General features: G+C 36.6%; 1 protein-coding gene across 1 annotated transcript in view; it reads right to left on the bottom strand.

Annotated features, from left to right (window-relative positions):
* The window catches only part of SMCHD1 (structural maintenance of chromosomes flexible hinge domain containing 1), an 86,640-nt gene that overhangs the window by 41,665 nt on the left and 26,260 nt on the right, over positions 1-18,715 (bottom strand). The window contains exons 9-21 of the mRNA XM_074146228.1: positions 18,119-18,212; positions 17,657-17,867; positions 16,673-16,793; positions 16,391-16,574; positions 15,686-15,883; positions 15,435-15,548; positions 14,895-15,001; positions 14,569-14,651; positions 14,303-14,416; positions 10,429-10,506; positions 10,228-10,347; positions 2,729-2,873; positions 2,405-2,501 (exon numbers count right to left, since the gene is read on the bottom strand). Of these exons, the coding sequence (XP_074002329.1) occupies positions 2,405-2,501; positions 2,729-2,873; positions 10,228-10,347; positions 10,429-10,506; positions 14,303-14,416; positions 14,569-14,651; positions 14,895-15,001; positions 15,435-15,548; positions 15,686-15,883; positions 16,391-16,574; positions 16,673-16,793; positions 17,657-17,867; positions 18,119-18,212 (1,666 nt within the window). The remainder of the gene's footprint in view (positions 1-2,404; positions 2,502-2,728; positions 2,874-10,227; positions 10,348-10,428; positions 10,507-14,302; positions 14,417-14,568; positions 14,652-14,894; positions 15,002-15,434; positions 15,549-15,685; positions 15,884-16,390; positions 16,575-16,672; positions 16,794-17,656; positions 17,868-18,118; positions 18,213-18,715) is intronic.

Raw genomic sequence — 18,715 nt, 5'->3', positions numbered from 1 at the left:
AAGTAAACAACTTTAAGGTACCAGCTGGAGACTGACAAGATAAGGAGTAGTTTTGATGTTTGCAAAAGACAATTAATGATATATTGTTATGACAATATGTAACCAATAGTAAAAGAACACGTGTTAAGAAAGAATATATGAGAAAGTACGTGTGGCAATAAAGGGTAGACTGTTACTGCTTGAACTTCAGAAGAGTGCTGTCCGTGTCATTTGTCCGTCTCAACAACGACATAAGGTAGGAAATAAAAGCATAGGAAATGGATATAGCTGATAGCTGATGTTTAATGCTAATAAATTGAACTCTTTAGTAGTTCAATCAAGCTTTGTGTTCATGCACTGGACACTCCTCCCTTCTTTTAGTTTTAACTCCTTTTCTGCAACACTCATTTTTAACTTAATACTATCTTAATACTACCTCTAATTAATCAGTCTACATCTTCAACTTCATTCCTTTTAATCTTTCAACATCTGTGTCCTCTAAGAAAGTTCTTTTCCCTTATCCTTCATGATCCCTTTATCTACTTTGCTTTTACTTTCAAGTCTGCTTCTATGTACACTGCAATACTTTAAAATGAAAAGAAGATTAAAGAAATATTATTTTCCTTTTTTAAACTCTCTTCTTCATTCTTCTCCTGACTATGTTTGAAATCCCATAAGAAAGCAGTCTTCTTGATATTGCTCACACACTTGTCTTAAAATTTTCTCTTTGCTTCCACGCACAAACAAAACATGCTTCTCTCCATCTTGTCTGGTTTGGGTGGAATTAAATCAATGACTAGAGAAGTAAATGAAGTCTGCTTTCTCTTTCTTCTCTATCAGCGCTTCCTTCATTGAGAACTGTGATACTCTGTATTTCCTATCTCAATCAAATTTTTCTTCTCCATTTGGCATTTTTTTCCTTACTTCTTTCTCCGAAAAACATTAACTTTAATTTTTTCCATGCTCTCCATTTTTTTTCTTTTTGTTCTCTCATGAAATTTCTCCTTCTAAATTCTTTCCAGAGTCCTATTACTAGCTGTTTCTCTGAGATATTTTAGCTCTTCTGCTACCATTTCAAAATCAACTTTTAGAGTGCTGAAAATTTGTCCTATGTTCTTCTCTGCTTCTCATTTTAAATTAAGCACTGCAAATTACACTGTATTTACACTTTAAAATTATCTGTTGTTTTTACTCTGTTATCCCACTGCCCTTTTTTCTGCCATTATTTTTCATTACCATCTTAAACAGTCCTTTTCTCATATAAATTATAATAACTACTTTCAGTGCCAGTTCCTGTATTGTCTCCAACATTTTATGCAATTAAGCAACATGAGAAAATAACACCCTTCTTTTCTATTATTATAGTATGGTATTATTTCTGTACTGCAGGTTTCTTAAATGACTCTTGGTCTTGCCCCTCACCAAATTTATGTCTTGCCACAGCCTGGCACTTTTGCTCCTCACACTTCATTTCCCATAATCCACCTCTATCTTCTGTGATTATTCTTGCCCTTCACCTTTAATTCTAAGCTTCACCCACAAAACTTATTGCATTCAACACCTTCCAGTTTCCAATAAGAAGGTACATGCTCCCTCTTCTCTTTACACACCTTTGCACCAGCAACATTATTTGCTTTTTTCTATGCTACAATATCAACAGTACAACAAGGTATCTTTACCTACCTCAGTTCCTAGCTTTGTCTTTACTATGCTAGACTGCAAGACCAAATGAAAGGATTAGGACTTGATTAGAATACTGTGTATATATGCCATATACACAAGCTTAAAATTTTTGAAAATCTTCAAATCTATATTTATCACAAGCATTAAGACCTGTTTTATGAAAGAAAACTTTTTAGCACGTAACATATGTTTTTGTTTTTACAGTAAATTAGCAGCTTGATTACATGCTGAGAATTCATCAGTAACAGGTTCTATTTGCGTGACGCATATTTGTTACAGAAGTGAAAAAAAGGATTTTGAAAACGTTTAGAGAAGCTCGAGTAGTTACCACGCATATTAACTGTTACTACTCATCATCTCAACTTAATGAATGAAAGAATGAAAGATTTCACTGCTACCTACGCTACTTCAGTGCAAAAGTCACCAGGACCAATTTCAGCACCAGTTTAAACTAAGAGAAGTAACTTTGCATGCTGGGTACACTGTACCACACACCCATGTGTTGGTCAGCCCCTCCAGCTCCCATCTCATCAGCTAACGGACTGCAGCAGTGGGAAAGACAAACTGTCCAGGTAGAGTTGTAAGAGATCATCTGAAAATATCCCAAGAAATATCTGCAGTCATTAATGTAGACCAAACTTAGATAACACTATGTGATAATCTATTTTACACAAAAATTATTTGTTCTGTGGTTTTGGTTTTTTAAAAATATGTTACTTCAAGTTTAAATTCATTAGCTTACCTTGCCCTGGCAATTATTTACACAGCCTTTAGCAGTGACACCCTTAATGATGCACTTTGTTCCTGCAGTTACTTCTCCATACTGCAATGTCAGTCCACTAGAAAAATACAGAGAAAACAAAATAGAATCAATTTACAAATAAACACAGTGTTCCGATATACAAGACACATTCAGATATTTTTAAGGAAATAGTAAAATGCCAGTTAATTTGTGTGAAAAGTATCACTCGAGAAACCCCAAAGAATTACTATAGTAATGCAACATAAGAAAGGACAAAAAAAAGTAAAAAAAAAAAAAGAAATAAAAAGGAGATGGTTGAATTACCTAGCTTCAAGAATTGGTTTAATGCCAGTTGTCAACTGTGTTGCATGTCCAAATTCATCCTGTAATTCCAAAGGAATATTAAAAGGTACTCCAATTCGAAAAGGAAGGTCCAAAAGACCCACTGAAAATTTCTCTGGTTTGCCCTCTAGGAGAAAAGAATAATACATGTTTAGAAGGAATTATGTCTGTTCACTGGCTTTTTCTTAAGGCTGCAATTAAATCAAGGAGTTTTCAGCCTCAAAGTAAATAGGCTATCCAGAATACTGTTTTAACAAAAATCATTGATCCTCTTTTTTTTTAAATTTACACTACCATAAAAGCAATAGTTAAAATATAATAGCAGAATAACAGGACAGCCAAAACTTCCAAAGTACTTAGAACCCAAAGTACTTAGAACATCAATACAGCACCTGAAAGTGGTTAAGTTCATTGTGGACAGCTTTTCTTAAACATTTAATTGCTTTAATAATTTTAAAATAAAATCACTCATGCAGCAAAACATTTTTGTTCTACAACTATCCCGAACTTGAGAGAGAAAAATGAGTAATGATGAGTATTTGAAAAAGAAACCTGAGTGCATCCTTCCTGTGAAATCTGTCCCTTCTAGACTGCCTCCAACTGGTCACTAAAAAATGAGACCAAACAGAGCAGTAAAAATGGGAGCTTGTAAATCAGTCATGTTTTCTGGAATCAAACAGTCTTGGCCAAGCGGCCTTCGAAAAAAATAATACAGTGCTGAGCTAAATGGTAGCTAAATATCCTATCAAATTACTTTGGACTCAAATTAACACCTACTTTCACAACCTAGAGGTCTCATTATCACAGAGCTTCTTTTGCACAAGAGATGTGAAAATCATAGGGGGAAGGAAAACGTTACCTTGTATTGGTCAAAATTATTTTAATGGTTACAACAATAAAAAGACCTCAACTTCTCAGCGTTTACAATTTTATTTACAAGTGAATGATGAAACTGTAAAATGATTTGACAAAATAACAGTAAAAGAACTTCTGCACTGTCAACATGAATAACTACCAAAAGAACGTGTCTGAATTAAAACCACAAAACTTAAGATACTAACTTAGGAAGTTCAGTTTTAACTGACATTTATGATGATCTTTTTGTTACCAACAAGAACTGTAAACACTGAGCAACAGCCTGCTCTTAGAGAAATAAAATAATGTTTCTCAGACAAAAAAACCTGATAATTTGAGTTTAGGTTTTAATTCTCCTTTTCTGGATTTTTAGAATCTATATACATAAAAAGTCACAAGAATAACGAGTGTAAGGATTTACAGCTGCCTCTGAGACAAAACAAAACACTGCAAAAATACCTAAAATACTTTCTTTTCAAGACTAAAGATACTAAAAAAGTCAAATTATCTTCTGACTAGATAAAAAAGCAGAAACAGAAAGCAAAAATTGCTTTTAGTACTCTTCATGTTAAAAGCACCAAACTATTAGTTCATTAGAGTTTTAGAGTGTATATTTCTTTCTGAGGAGATTTGTTCATTTCAGTTGTTATGGACAAAGTAACCTTTACCTGAAGGGTGCCACACTGGCGAAAGCCATAATACTCTTGGAAAAGAATTTTTTAAATACCTAATGCAGCTTTGCAATTTTTAAGTTTCTCTTTTTGCTTTGATAAACACAGATAAAGAAGATGCAGACAATGTTAATTTATGTATTCCTTCAGAGAAAGAGATTCTTTTATTTTCTTGGAACTTCACAGAAGAATCTTGAGACTTCAATGCCAGGTTTTCAGACATGTTTAAATAATTACTCTTTTTATGTAATGCCAAATATTTTTTCTGTTTTGTCATACAAGAATGCCTCTTTCTATTCTGCCAATAATACTTTTGCAGAAGCTTTTAGAAGAATATGCTACAAAGAACTCTTCTGCATAAAGGGTTTGCATTCAAAGCCTCTAGCTTTGAGGAAAAAAAAAGGAGGCTACCAAAAGCATCTATTCTTTCTTGATCTTCTGGAAACAGATGCTAGCTCTACCTCCCAAACTTGTGACAAAAGTAACCATTTTAATATTAAACACAAAGGAAATTGCATATTTTGTCTTCTCCCCTCCCAATACCCTTTGTAGATAAACGTCTCAGAATGGTTGAGGTTGGAAGGGTTCTCTGGAAGTCATCTTGTCCAATCCCCCTGGTTCAAGCAGAGCCACCTACAGCCAGCTGCCCAGGAACTCGTCCATACAGCTTTTGAACATCCCTAAGAATGGAGGCTCCACAGCCTCTTGGACAACATGTGTTACTTCTCAGTCACCCTCATAGTGAAAAAGAGTTTCCTGATGTTCAGGAGGCTCTCTCCTCTCTTTCAGGTTGTGCCCATGCCTCCAGTATCTGTCACTGGGCACCACTAAAAAGAGCCTTCCTTCAGGTATTTATAGACATTAATAAGAATCCCATGTACCTTCTCTTCTATAGGCAGAGCAGCCCCAGCTCTCCCAGCCTCTCTTCACGAGAGATACTCCAGTCCTTTCATCATCTTTACGGCCCTTTGCTGGACTCTCTCCAGTATGTCCATGTCTCTGTGTTGTAATGTTACGTGCCCAGAACTGGACACAGTATTCCAGTTGTGGCCTCACCAGCGCTGAGTAGAGAAGATTGATCACCTCCCTCAATGTGCTGGCAACACTCCTCCTAATGCAACCCAAGATTGCTGCCCTTCATTGCAGCAAGAGGACATTGCTCGCTCATGTTCACCCTGTTGTCCCACCAGGACCCCTAGGTCCTTTTCTGCAAAGCTGTTTTCCAGTTGCTTGAGCGCCAGCCTGTACTGGATACTAGGGTTGTTCTTCCCTAGGGGCAGGACTTTGCACTTCCCCTTGTGGAACTTCCTGAGGTTCCTGTCAGAGCCCATATCTCCAGCCTGTTTGAGGTGCCCCTGGACCTCTCTGGTATACCAGCCACACTTCCCAGTTTTGTGTCATCACAACCTGCTGAAGGTACACTCTGCCCCATCATCCAGATCATTAATGAAGATGTTAAACAGAATCAGACCCAATATTGACCCTATTAACCACTGTGGTAACCACTACTTACTGGCCTCCAACTACACTTTGTGCTATCAATCACCACTCTCTGGGCTCAGCTCTTCTGCCAGTTGTCAATCCACTTCACTGTCTGCTCATCCAGCCCACACTTTATCAGCTTCTGTATGAGGATCTTATGGGAGACAGTGCTGAAAGCCTTACGGAAGTCTAGATAGACAACACCCACTGCTGACCCCACATCTACCAAGCTAGTAATTTCATCATAGAAAGTTATCAAGTTGGTCAAGCATGACTTCTCCCTGGTGAATCCATGCTAACTACCTCTGATGATCTTCTTGTCCTTCATGTGCCTGGAAATGGTTTCCAAGATTAGTTGCTCCATCACCTTCCCAGGGATCAAGATGAAGCTGACTGGCCTGTGAGTCCTCCTTCTTGCTCTTTTTGAAAATAAGAGTGACATTTGCTTTCCTCCAATTGTCAGGCAGTTCTCCCAATTGCCATGATGATTCAGTTACTGAGAGTAGCCTCACAATGACATCAACCAGCTCTCTCTGCCTCAGGTGTGCATCTACCTTCTTAAAGTACATCACCATCATGGCACATGGACTTACGTATGACTGGTTTGCTCAGGTATTCCCCGACCCAATCCTCTTCCACCAAGGATCTATCTTCCTTGCTCCAAACCTTCCATTGGTTTCTGAGACCTGGAATTCCTTAAGGTCTGTCTTGCTAGTAAATACTGAAGTAAAGGTGGTGTTCAGTATCTCAGTCTTTTCCATGTCCTGTGTCCCCTGCCTCATTCAACAGAAGGCTCACGTCTACCCCAGTCATCCTTTTGTCACCTATGTATTTATAGAAGCCCATCTTGTTGCCCTTGACATCCCTTGTCAGAAATTCCAGTTTCAATTCCAATTGGACTTTGGCTTTCCTAACCCCATCCCTGCATGCTTGGATAGCTTCTCTGTATTCCTCCCAGGCTACCTGTCCCCACTTCCACCTTCTGTATACTTCTTTTTTTTTGTGTTGAGTTTTGCCAGGAACTCCTTGTTCATCCATGCAGGCCTCCTGGCATTTTTGCCTGACTTCCTGGTCATTGGGATGGACTAGACTTGAGCTTGGAGAAAGTAATCTGTAAATACTAACCATTATTGGGACCCCTCTCTGTCCAGGGCCTTATCCCCTGGAACTCCACCAGGAAGATCTTTGAGGAGGCTGAAGTCTTCTCTCCTGAAGCCTGGGGTTTTAAGCTTCTTTTTGTCCTCCATCTCATGACCCTGAACTCTACTATCTCATGGTCACTGCAACCAAGGCTGCCTTCAACCTTCACATGCCCAGTGAGCCCTTTCTTGTTTGTGAGTACGAGGGAGGTCCAGCACAGCACCTCTCCTTGTTGGTTCCTCTAATCACTTGAGTCAGGAAGTTGTCATTGATGCACTCCAGGAACCTCCTGGATTGCTTATGCCCTGCTGTGTTGTTCCTCCAACAGGTATCAGGGTGGTTGAAATTCCCCATGAAGACCAGGGTCTACGAACATGATGCAGCTTCTGGCCAGCTGTAGAAGGCCTCATCCACTTGTTCTTGGTCAGGTGGCCTATAGTAGACACCCACCACAGTGTCATCCATACTGGTGTGGCTCATTATCCATCCCCAGGCAGAGCTCCATGCATTCCAGCTGTTCTATTACATAAAGGGCAACTTCACCTCCTTGTCTTCCTGGTCTGTCTTGCCTAAAGAGCCTGTATCTATTGCAACATTCCAGTCACGTGAGCCATCCCACCACCTCTCCATGATTCTAGCAAGAGCATAGCCCTGCTGTCTCTAACTCATCATGTTTATTCCCCATGCTGCATGCACTAGTGTAGACGCAGTTCAAAGAGGCACCAAAGCACACTGATTTCCCAGAAAGGGTTTGGGGATGTCTCCATAATGGTGCCTTGTAGGCATTCCCTTACATATATGCAAATACTGGAGGTGAGCCCACTTCAGCTCCATTTTATTGATTTTGTGATTTTCCTGTCACATCACTCCAGACCCTTTGCTCGTCAACCATGCCCATCACCTTCTCGTAGGGCTGCTGGTAAGTCTCTTCCTCCCCTGCCATTCCTAGTTTAATTTTGGCTTGGTTTACGCCAATTCAGAAAAAGGCAAAGTCACAGCATGGCAAAAGGGCTGAACACCACTTTTCCTTTTGAACTGGAGACAGAGAGCCAGAAACCAATAGAAGAACTATTTTTTTTTAACATATGTAGGCCACAGATTTTTTGATTACTACATACAAGCACACTTGCATAAAAGGATGAGTCTTGGCGATAAAACAGAGCAGGGGATGTATAATCTGTTGTTAGCACATCTTTTTGCAAATTAATTTAGCAAGTAAATAACTACAGATTTTCTTTACCATGAATTATGACATACAGAATCAAAAATTCAGATTTTTTTTTTAAATCCTATGATTTTTTTTTTAAATCAGATGAAATCTGATTTACAGGTAACATATTACTCCTGCATAATTTAGAAATGAATTGTGTTTCATATTTCTGGACACAGAAAGACCAGCTTCAAACGAGTATACATCTTTACCCTTCTTCATAAATATATGCCTATTTTCCCTGAAGCTGAAATCTTTTCAGCAAAAAGAAATAAAACTTCTTCAAAGAAAGGCTTATCAACAAAAACTATCCAGCCCCTAAGAGATAAATGCACACAAATAACTTAGGAAATAAAATTAACATCTACAGGATGAGAGAAACAGGACTACCAAGGCTGTACCAGAAACATGATGTAACTGTACACTGTATATGTTATGATCTTCAACAATGTCATTAAAATGGGAATCCATGAATTTTCTGGGGGAGATATGATCAGTCACATACTATTTCAGGCCACATACATACATACATACATACCAGAGTGTATGGCAAGAAAGAGTACTATCAGACATATATCAGACTTGGTGGACAAGGGCAGAGCAACAGACATCATCTACCTGGACTTATGCAAAGCATTTGACACTGTCCCGCATGACATCCTGGTCTCAAAATTGGAAACTCATGGATTCAATGGATGGACCACTCGGTGGATAAGGAACTGGCTGAATGGCCACACTCAAAGGGTTGTGGTCAACGGCTCAATGTCCAAGTGGTGGCCAGTGACGAGCAGTGTTCCTCAGGGGTCAGTACTGGGACCAGTGCTATTTAACATCTTTGTCGGAGACATGGACAGTGGGATAGAGTGCAACCTCAGCAAGTTTGCCAATGACACCAAGCTCAGTGGCGCGGTCAACATGCTGGAGGGAAGGGATGCCATCCAGAGGGACCTGGACAGGCTTGAGAGATGGGCTCGTGCAAATGGCATGAAGTCCAACCAGGCCAAGTGCAGGGTCCTGCACCCAGGACGTGGCAATCCCAGGCACAAATACAGGTTGGGCGGAGAATGGCTGGAGAGCAGGCCTGAGGAGAAAGACTTGGGAGTGCTCGTGGATGAGAAACTCAACATGAGCCGGCAGTGCACACTGGCAGCCCAGAAAGCCAACCGCATCCTGGGCTGCATCAAGAGATGTGTGGCCAGCAGGTCGCGGGAGGCGATTCTACTCCTCTACTCTGCGCTCGTGAGACCTCACCTGGAATACTGTGTCCAGCTATGGAGTCCTCAACATAGAAAGAATGTGGACCTGTTGGAACGGGTCCAGCGGAGGGCCACGAAGATGATCAGAGGGATGGAGCACCTCTCCTATGAAAGCCCAGGGAAGTTGTGGATGCCCCATCCCTGGAAGTGTTTAAGGCCAGGCTGGATGGGGCTTTGAGCAACCTGCTCTAGTGGAGGTGTCCCTGCCCATGGCAGGGGGGTTGGAACTTGATGATCTTTAAGGTCCCTTCCAACTCTAATCATTCTATGATTCTACATTTAACAGTATTATTTCTATTCTGGTATTCCAGTAAGTCTTTTACGATGGTTAATCCAAAGATACACAGCCATTATAACTGAATGAGAATTTAGTTTTACATATGATTCTTCTTTTAATTAAAAAAAAAAAAAAAAGACACTTCAATCTCAATATGCGTATTTTAAATGTATAACCCGTTTTTCAATTAGTTTCTCTCTATGGTTTATGCATGAAGTTGGCCTAATGAATACTAGTTTTATGAAAGAATATTTATGTCAATGGCATGAGGAAAAAGGGTGATTCTAACTAAGTAAAAGTTTAATTTTATTAAGTACATTTAGGAAAGTTTACATCAGCAAAAAGCTTTTGATTCCACCAACACTTTACTTGTAAAACTGAGTGTATAGCAGAACAAACACATTACAGGTGACATCAAACATTCAACAAAAAATTATTTTTTTCCTGAACCTGCTTAGTATTTGACATACAAATGCTACTTTTCAGTGCTGAAAATTACATCTCAACTAAAATATGCATAATTTTGATATACAATGAATCAAATAGAAATACTAAAAGTAAAAGAAAATTGGCATGACTAGAATTCTTACCTATAATAGTAAATTTAAATACTTTAGATGGCAGAGGCCTTCCTGCGTAAGTGTCTGCATTACTTTCATTCAATACTACTTGCAGTTTTAAAGAGTAGTTCCCAAGTTTCTGAAGATTTTCTAAACAGAAATACAAATACAATTAGAACTCAAAAAAGTGAAATTATAAATAAACTGAAAATACTGCATATGTGAACCTACCCATTTTTTTAAACCAGTATGGCCATTTGCCTCCATGCTGACTGATATGGGAAATTATTTCTTTATTCCCGGTAGGTGCTGAAAAACAAACAATTAGCTACATGTATTTAGATTTTACACCATCATTCTTTATTTTTTCAAGTACTCCTGTCATTCATTATTAAGTATTATTATTACTTCTAAATCTAATAAATACAAATTCAGCTTCACAACTAATCACAATCACAGCCAAAAAAATGAATTTGCTACATAATCCCATTTTAATTAAAAATTGCTAGCCTCAGACACATTAAACTGAAAGCAGCAGGGTTATAAAGTCGAGTTTTATCAGCTCTTTGGTTATATGTTCCCCATGAAGCCTGAGTAGTTGTAGGCTGTGCACTCCATGCTGGCAACTGATCAACTTGACAAACAACCATAACAAATTAGCTTAAATGGGAGCAATGGAAAAAGTGTGCAGTTGACTGAATGTATAATCGAGGAAAAACGAACATTCCTTTTTTGCTCCAAATTATTGTATCTGTCTTTAAAAATACTTCTGCAGCAGTAAGACATCCCAAAAAAGAACACAATGAAATTTTGAGGCAATTTATTAGTGACTGATTCTATAATCTAAGATAAATACAGGAATAATATTTATTGTTTGAAACTTCAAGAGGCATTAATATATTTGTTTTTCGAAATATAAATTAGAATAAATATAGAATGTGACTACAATAAGACTATACAGAATAAAAAGAAATGCAGTAAAAAATAGACGTCCTATAGCCAAGTACAACTGTTTCATATCCTCTTCTTGCACCAAATTGCATACATAAGATAAAAGAAAAGCTGTCAGTTTTCTTAGTTGTATTTCTTTGTACAAGTAATTTTGCAAGTATTGGATTATTTGTAGAAAGATCTAATTCAGTTTTCTATTTTTTTTTTTTTTTTTTGACTGTTGGTAGTTACTAACACTGAGAACTTCTCAAGTGAGCACAATTTTCCTATTGCAGTGTCAACTGCCACCAAGTTGAACTGGGAGTCTCTCTCTATTACACAAGACGTACACCCAGAAGATGCACACCTTTCTTGTGTAGATAATTTAAGGCAGAAATTTATCTATAGGAAGTGAAGAAAGTGAATACTTCTGTGCATAGTGATACACAAAAGATAAAAATAAAACAAATGGGATCTTGGAAGAAAACAAATAAGAAAGCCCTGGCTTTTAAAGGCAGGGATGTTATGTTCTTATGTTCTCTTCTGAAAGAGAAGTCAATCCTAAGAGCAGTTCTGTGCAAGAAAATTTTAAGGTACGTCCAATGTTGTTGTTGTGGTCTCTGTGACAAAAAAACATCCTGAAATTTTATTTGAACAACAAACTAAATCATTTCAGTGGAGCCACATGCAAAATTTAGAACTTTCTTGGAAATTTCTCCATTTTTCCCTTTGATAGAGGAGAAGCCCTTCAAACACTTTGTATTAGTTGTGATTAATGAACTCTCCTCTGTTGTTTTGCTAGAAAGCACCATTAGGACTTCCTAACCACCATGTTCTTTTCTTGACACTTCCAACACAAATGCATTTATGAGTATTACCAGTATTCCTACAACCATTGAGATATGGAAATCTGCACTTCGTGCAAACTATGTGTACCATAAACAGCACAAGAAATTAAGTTTCTATAGACATGGTGGTTTTGCAAAAAATACAGACTTAAGGCTAGATTATTTAAATTTGGTTATAGATAACAGATAACTAAATGTCCCTGCTATGGTATAATATAAAACCATAGAGGGTACAGTACAGACAGAGGAAAAACGTCTGTTGTTTTCTTTCAAATGACATGTTAATAGCTAACAGCTATTCCTGAACTGGGAGAATTCAATGGTGCATGCGAGAGAGAGACAGGTGGATCTGAACAGCAGCTCCCATTGTGGTTTACACCACAGGAGGGAAATGGCAAGATAGTTGACTATTCTGACCGAGCAATTAAGTTCTAAAATAAATACTTCCGTGATGAAAACAGTTAGCTGAAGAGCTCTAAAATCTGAAAAGACACCTCACTATTGCCACAGATTGCCACAGCACCTACTTGAATATTTTAACAGAGGTACCTGCAATTTAAATGAGAAAAAGTGGAGTGAATTAAAAATAATCTTCTGAGGTAGAAATGCTTATTTCTCAGCCTCACCTCAGACAAGAACCACCCAGGCATGGCTTTGAAAAAAGTTTCCCATTTGTCTTGCCAGTCCTTGCTTCCCCTGTCCAAACTTTGGACAAGATGCTCCTGCCACAGCCCAGTTCTCCTGCTATCCACCCTTTGCTTCGGCAGCTCCTTTTAGCCCCACCAGATCCCTCGACTTTATCATTGTCTTAACCTTAATTTTGAATCAAACTTTGTATAAGGCTCTCCAGTAACAGACCAGATAAGAAGTTTCCCATAGCTCAACTCTCTTAGCTGTCCACAGTATATTTTGCAAGGTATTCCACTCTTCAAAAGAGAAGAGAAACCTTTTGTACATTACACATTTGCTGTTGGCCTTCATAACAGAGTAACCACTTCAGTACAAACGAGAGCTTTATATTTTATAAAAGTCTAGGGGTTGAGTTTGACAGATATGCCATGCCCTAACTGTCACTTACAGGACTTACTCATTGGTCTGGTGAAGAAGAGGGAGATTACACTAGTGATTCCTAAATTGACTAGAGACAAAAGTTAAGATAGGAAGCTGTAAAAACAGTTATAAATACAAATTTCCATCAATGAATCAAAGTGGTCAGGAGACATGAAAGTCTGAAGACAGACTGTTCAGTGATTGGAGGCAAAGGGCAAACTTAAGTTTTGTTTCTCCCAGCAACAACACCGACAAAACACAACAAAAGAAACACCATGCCTCTTTCATCCTGAAGCCAGGACGGTCTACCTTAGTTAAGGTTGCAAAACACTGGTTTGTCACCCAGGCTGTTGGCAAATAGAATCTGCTAACATGTACTACGTGAACATGTTTTTTCAATTCCAAGCTCTTTATGCCCCAATACACGCATTACCTTGGACAACGGACATGCACAGCAGACAGTCCCCATACAACAAGTGCCAGTAAAATACTGTGTGTAATCTTATGACACACACACTAAACTGAAGCTAAGATACTTCCACTTGGTTTCCTTTGACATATATCACATCAGTAATTTCAGTGCTTAAAAAATGTTTTTACAACTCTTATCAGCCAAAGGAATTGGATTTTCCTATTGCATATGGAAAGAAACAAGGCAAATGATTTTAAGTTTCTATAAATTTCAGATATATTTGACATGTGCAGGATTGGAGTCTTCAGATAATTTAGTGTTCTAATTCTGTGTTGAACACACAGAATTATTTCAGCTGCCTTGGAAAGAATGCAATTCTTCAACAAAGGCAGTGCAAGAATATGAAGTGAAGCACCCATAAAATGGAAACGACAAAACACTAACACATAAGAAACTTGACGTTTTAAAATTCTGAAGTGATTTTACAATAGATACTGAACAAGTCTGGTCCTTACTTTCGTGCAGCTCACGTGAATTGTTAGCTGTTAATTACACAAACATCCATTTTAACCATGTTCTTACACATATTAAGTAGACAGCTTGAAACTGATAGGCCCTCCTTACATGTTACAGAAGATGTAATCGTAATATAGCATTAAGACATTAAATATTTGGCATTGAAGCAATTGTCATTTCATGAAATGTGGCTTTGCAGTACTACATGCTCTAATGGGACACTGTCCTTAAAATTAACAGCTATATCCATCTATCAAATTCTAATATGTATGATATGTAGACATATAAAGAAATACATTATGCATTTTTAAAATAATAAAGACTCAGTTAAATATACTGAAATACTTACAATGTAAAATAACCTTGAGTTCAACAAGGAGTTTCTTTGAACCTCCGTGGCTTGTACCTGGAAGTTTTTGCATTGCTTCTCCTTTTTTATTCAAAATCTCTATTCTTAACGCTCCTGTATTTAAAAGGAAAAATTATGTACATTTAAAATATGCTGTGTATTATAAGTGATTCGATATTTCTGTATGCTTGTTCTTTTAACAGAAGTGCACAGCATATTTTTAAATTGATATTTTACTTATTAGCATTTGGAAGAAAAAAGTATACCTATTGGTGTACCAGCAAATCTTGTTTCATTTGGTAATAACTCATCTCCTTCAGGCCATGTTACTGATAATTTGTCAGGAAGTCTAGTAAAAAAGAAAGAGTTAAAAAACAATCTTAAATAGAAAATACACAAAGCTCTTTTTTTGGAAAATAAAATAAATCAAAAAACCACCCCAGACTATTTATTCTTGGTTTAGAATTCTATTTGGTTTTGTTTCTACTGAAACAGCTAACTGTTCCCACTTGGGAATAAAACTGAACTTTTGTTTGCTCCTTAAACTGTTAATAGGAAGTCCACAAGTAACCACTTACAATTTAGAGCTTACCTCGCCATTTCATCCTCTATGTATTTTTTAACAACTTTGTCAGACACTGTTCTGTCAAGTTTTGAGATGGGAATAATTTTCATTTCAGCATACAATGCCTGAGGTTCCTGAAAAAAAATAGAGGGCAGTTATAAATACCCAAATTATAATATGTGAGAGAAGAAATACCTCTCTATTAAGGGACATAGACGTAATGCAATATGCTAACCTGGTGACACCACAAGACACTCTTTCTAAAATTTGCTGAAATCACAAGGTTGTGCATGGATGCGCAACGTATTATTGATAGCAACTGTGACACTCTATATCATATGCAAATTTAAATAAATCAGATCATTGATCATTAATAATAATTTTAATATACTTACATTAAAACTAATCTAACTAAGCAGTTTGATTATTTCTAGATTGCTGAATTTCAAAAAATACCGTAATTTTCAACAGTCATTAAGTTGTTGTTTAAATAAGTCTGACCCAGGATTATGATTAAAGATCCCATAGGCACACTAGGTGTGTGAATCCTTTCTATATTTGTCTTACCAAAGAAATTTGAACCTCTCCTCCAGTGGCAAATATATCCCCATCATGGTCGCCATACAAAAAAAATTTCTCAATAGTTCCATAGAATATTGGAACAGTCTTAACAGTTTTCACCTGTAAAGAGAAAACAACAATTAATGTCAATACATTAATTCTGCATCAAATGTATAGTATTTGACTTTTATAGGGTTCAAATGCTCTATTACAAAAGAAACAAACAAAACCCCAACATCAGTGAGCAACTAACTTACCAGCTGTCCAGTTTTGTATGTTTTTCCATCCCACTCTATTGCAGCATATGTTGCCCAAGGGCTCTGCATTCTTTTGGATGGCAAATCAGTACGAGTAGTTACTCCTTTAAAGACTGTGAATTTTATCTGTTTGTCATATTTTTCATGACAGTCTTTGAGCCACAAAGCAAATTCTCTGTCAATTTTCATTCGTTGCTCCTATAAAAAGGTTACAAAATAAATACATATTAATGTATTACAAAATTTAAATCTGACAACTTCAGTAAAATGAATAATTATAAGAGTACAGTGATACTGTACTAATAAATAAATAAATAAATAAATAAACGGATTCTTCAGTTTGGAAACACTACAGAATTCTAAGAAAGCTATACTTCAAGTCAGAGAAAGTTTCCCCCAGCACTCGTATTCCTCTATGAAGAGGATCTTTCCACAAAAACTGACACAAAACAACTAGATAAAGTCATTGTTTAAGAAAAAGACTAATTCTTATTTTTTCCAATGTAAAGAGTCAGCTTTACTACTCACTAAAACTGACAGAAGTGTCTGCTACAAAGTTCTGCAAAAGTGTTTAAGATGAAAGTTCTTCAGAAACTGGTGACACAATATTCAGTGACACAAACAAATGACTAGTGAGTAAAGGTTTCTACATCTCATGCATCAAACTTTGCCAAGAAGAAACACTCAGCAGAATACAATTATTACCTGTCCATTGAAGATTCTTGTGAACAGAGTATTCTTATCTTTTAACTTCAGCTCCAGATCCATGAAAGTGAGTTTGTTTGTGCTGACCTGGAACTTATCATTGGTAAATAATGCACCAGAAATTCTGTTGTAGCATTCAATTGGTGCCAACCCTCTCTTCTTTGGAGGAGCACACCAGTCAAAACTTAAACAAGAGCAGAAAGACATTAAAGCCCTTTTTTTTTAATAGAAGAGATTACAGGAACAGACTGGTTTACATTGTAGAAAGAGATTACCACTTACTCGTCCACAGTTGTGTATGGTATTAATCTTCCATTCCAAAAACATTCAAAAATAGGTCTTTTTCCTCTGGCACCCTTTTCTACTATAAGGCAGTCGTCATCATCATCATCATCATTTAATTCTTGATTAAAAAGAAAACAGTCTCCATGAATAAATTTCTTCTAAAAACTAATATAATATCAAAAAAACAGAGCAGTCTAAATTCAGGACTATTTATACTTATTTATTGATTATATGTACTAAGTTAGGCACAATAGCAGTGTACATGATATCAAGTTAAGTATATATATTGGAAATTTTTTTTCTGTTTTAGAAATACCAAGCAGAAAAACCTGAAGAAAGCTAAGAAAAAATTTTGAACAGAGACTGAATAATATTACCAAATCTGCAAATTTCAAATTTAAATAAATATTACTTTTTCCTCTCAGTTTCAACTGATGTTCTTCTAATACTATAAAATCTTGTCACAATTAAACTCAATATTTGGTTTGTCAAAAAAAAGAAGAAAAAAGTCACCAACACAAATTATTTTAAAACTCTAGCATCTGAGAAATCATGAAGACTAGATAAAACAAATTTTAAAACAAATTAAGGACTTATACTACATGTTGATCTCTGCGGTATCCCGATGTTAGAATCTCTTGAACCAAACTGCTGGTATTTCATTTCTTTCTCAAAGCAAAGATCTAACAGTCAGGCAAGTGGAAACGTTTCAATCAGACTGCATTCCATAAGAGTTTACAGTTTGAAATCAGACGCTGTTATGTCTAAGATCAGGTTTACATGAACGAGTTACCACAACAGCCAATTTGCTCACAGGATTTGTTCATCCAAAAGCATGTGAACTTTTCTGTTCTACCACAACCCAAATTAGATAATTATTACACTTCAATTTAAATTGTTCTGGTTTCTATTTCATTAAAACATTTAGAATACTAGGATTATCTATAATAGAACTGATAAGCAGCAAAACATTTCACTCACTTGATGGAAAACATGGATCATCGGGGTATGTTTCTTTATCATACAGGAACGGATGATATCGGATGATGCCTTCCACTATACCTTCTCCTTCAACATGTGCCTTAAACTCAAAACTATCTGCTGCAGTATTTATATACAATGTCTGCATGTCATCTTTGATCTCCCTAAGATTGACAATCTTTGGTACTTTTCCTTTTTCGAACATTGAAATCTGGGAAAAAATGAAACAAGTTGATTTTTCTTAGACCAAAAACCCTCCAGTAATTAGCACTTGTGACATTTATCTTGTTAGCAAAATGCATTAGTTCCTATGCTGCAGTGATAAAAAAATTAAAAAAATTAAATCACAAATACATCTTAAAATGCTGCTGTAGTTCAAAATCCATGATTAAAGAGAAGCAGGCACAATATGAAATAAGTTGCCATCAGAGAAGAATTTTGACTAATATAAAAACCTCATACCTCAATGTCGATGTTGTTAAAAGGACTTAGAACTTTTGTTACAGCATTAGTTTCATTTCCTTTTGGTCCATGGATGTAATAGTGATAGATATGTCTGAAATACATTTAAAATTAATAATAAATCTCAGAAAGTGAAATTTTAAAATTGCACATTATAATTTTCAAAAATCTAAATAAACTAATTTTTTAATTAAAATATAACTGGTTCACTGCATTGTTATAAATCAACTCCATGACAACATGTATCTCTGGTTACTAAAGGGAGTGAATGCTCCTTTTCACTCCTTTCAACTCTCATCTCCTTCATGCACAATCTATTAGGATCAATTTTTGGATAAAATAATTAGAAACATTACAAATTGGAAAATAATTCCTAAGTGAAAAAAATTATGACTGTTACATGGTTACAGATTTACATCACAGTGCAAACTAATAAAACAAGTGTAATTTGTTCTGCACTCTGGAGATTAAAAGAACTAGAGCCAAAAAGCTTCCCACACATTGTTTCTGATACCAATTTTGTATTGATCATCTAATAGTAAAAGAAACATTTAACAAACAATCACTGTCCTCATTTACAAAAAACCAAAGATACCT

The sequence above is a fragment of the Numenius arquata genome, chromosome 4 (genome assembly GCF_964106895.1).
Source record: "Numenius arquata chromosome 4, bNumArq3.hap1.1, whole genome shotgun sequence".
NCBI classification, from domain to species: domain Eukaryota; kingdom Metazoa; phylum Chordata; class Aves; order Charadriiformes; family Scolopacidae; genus Numenius; species Numenius arquata.
This window is presented reverse-complemented; position numbering and strand designations above follow the sequence as displayed.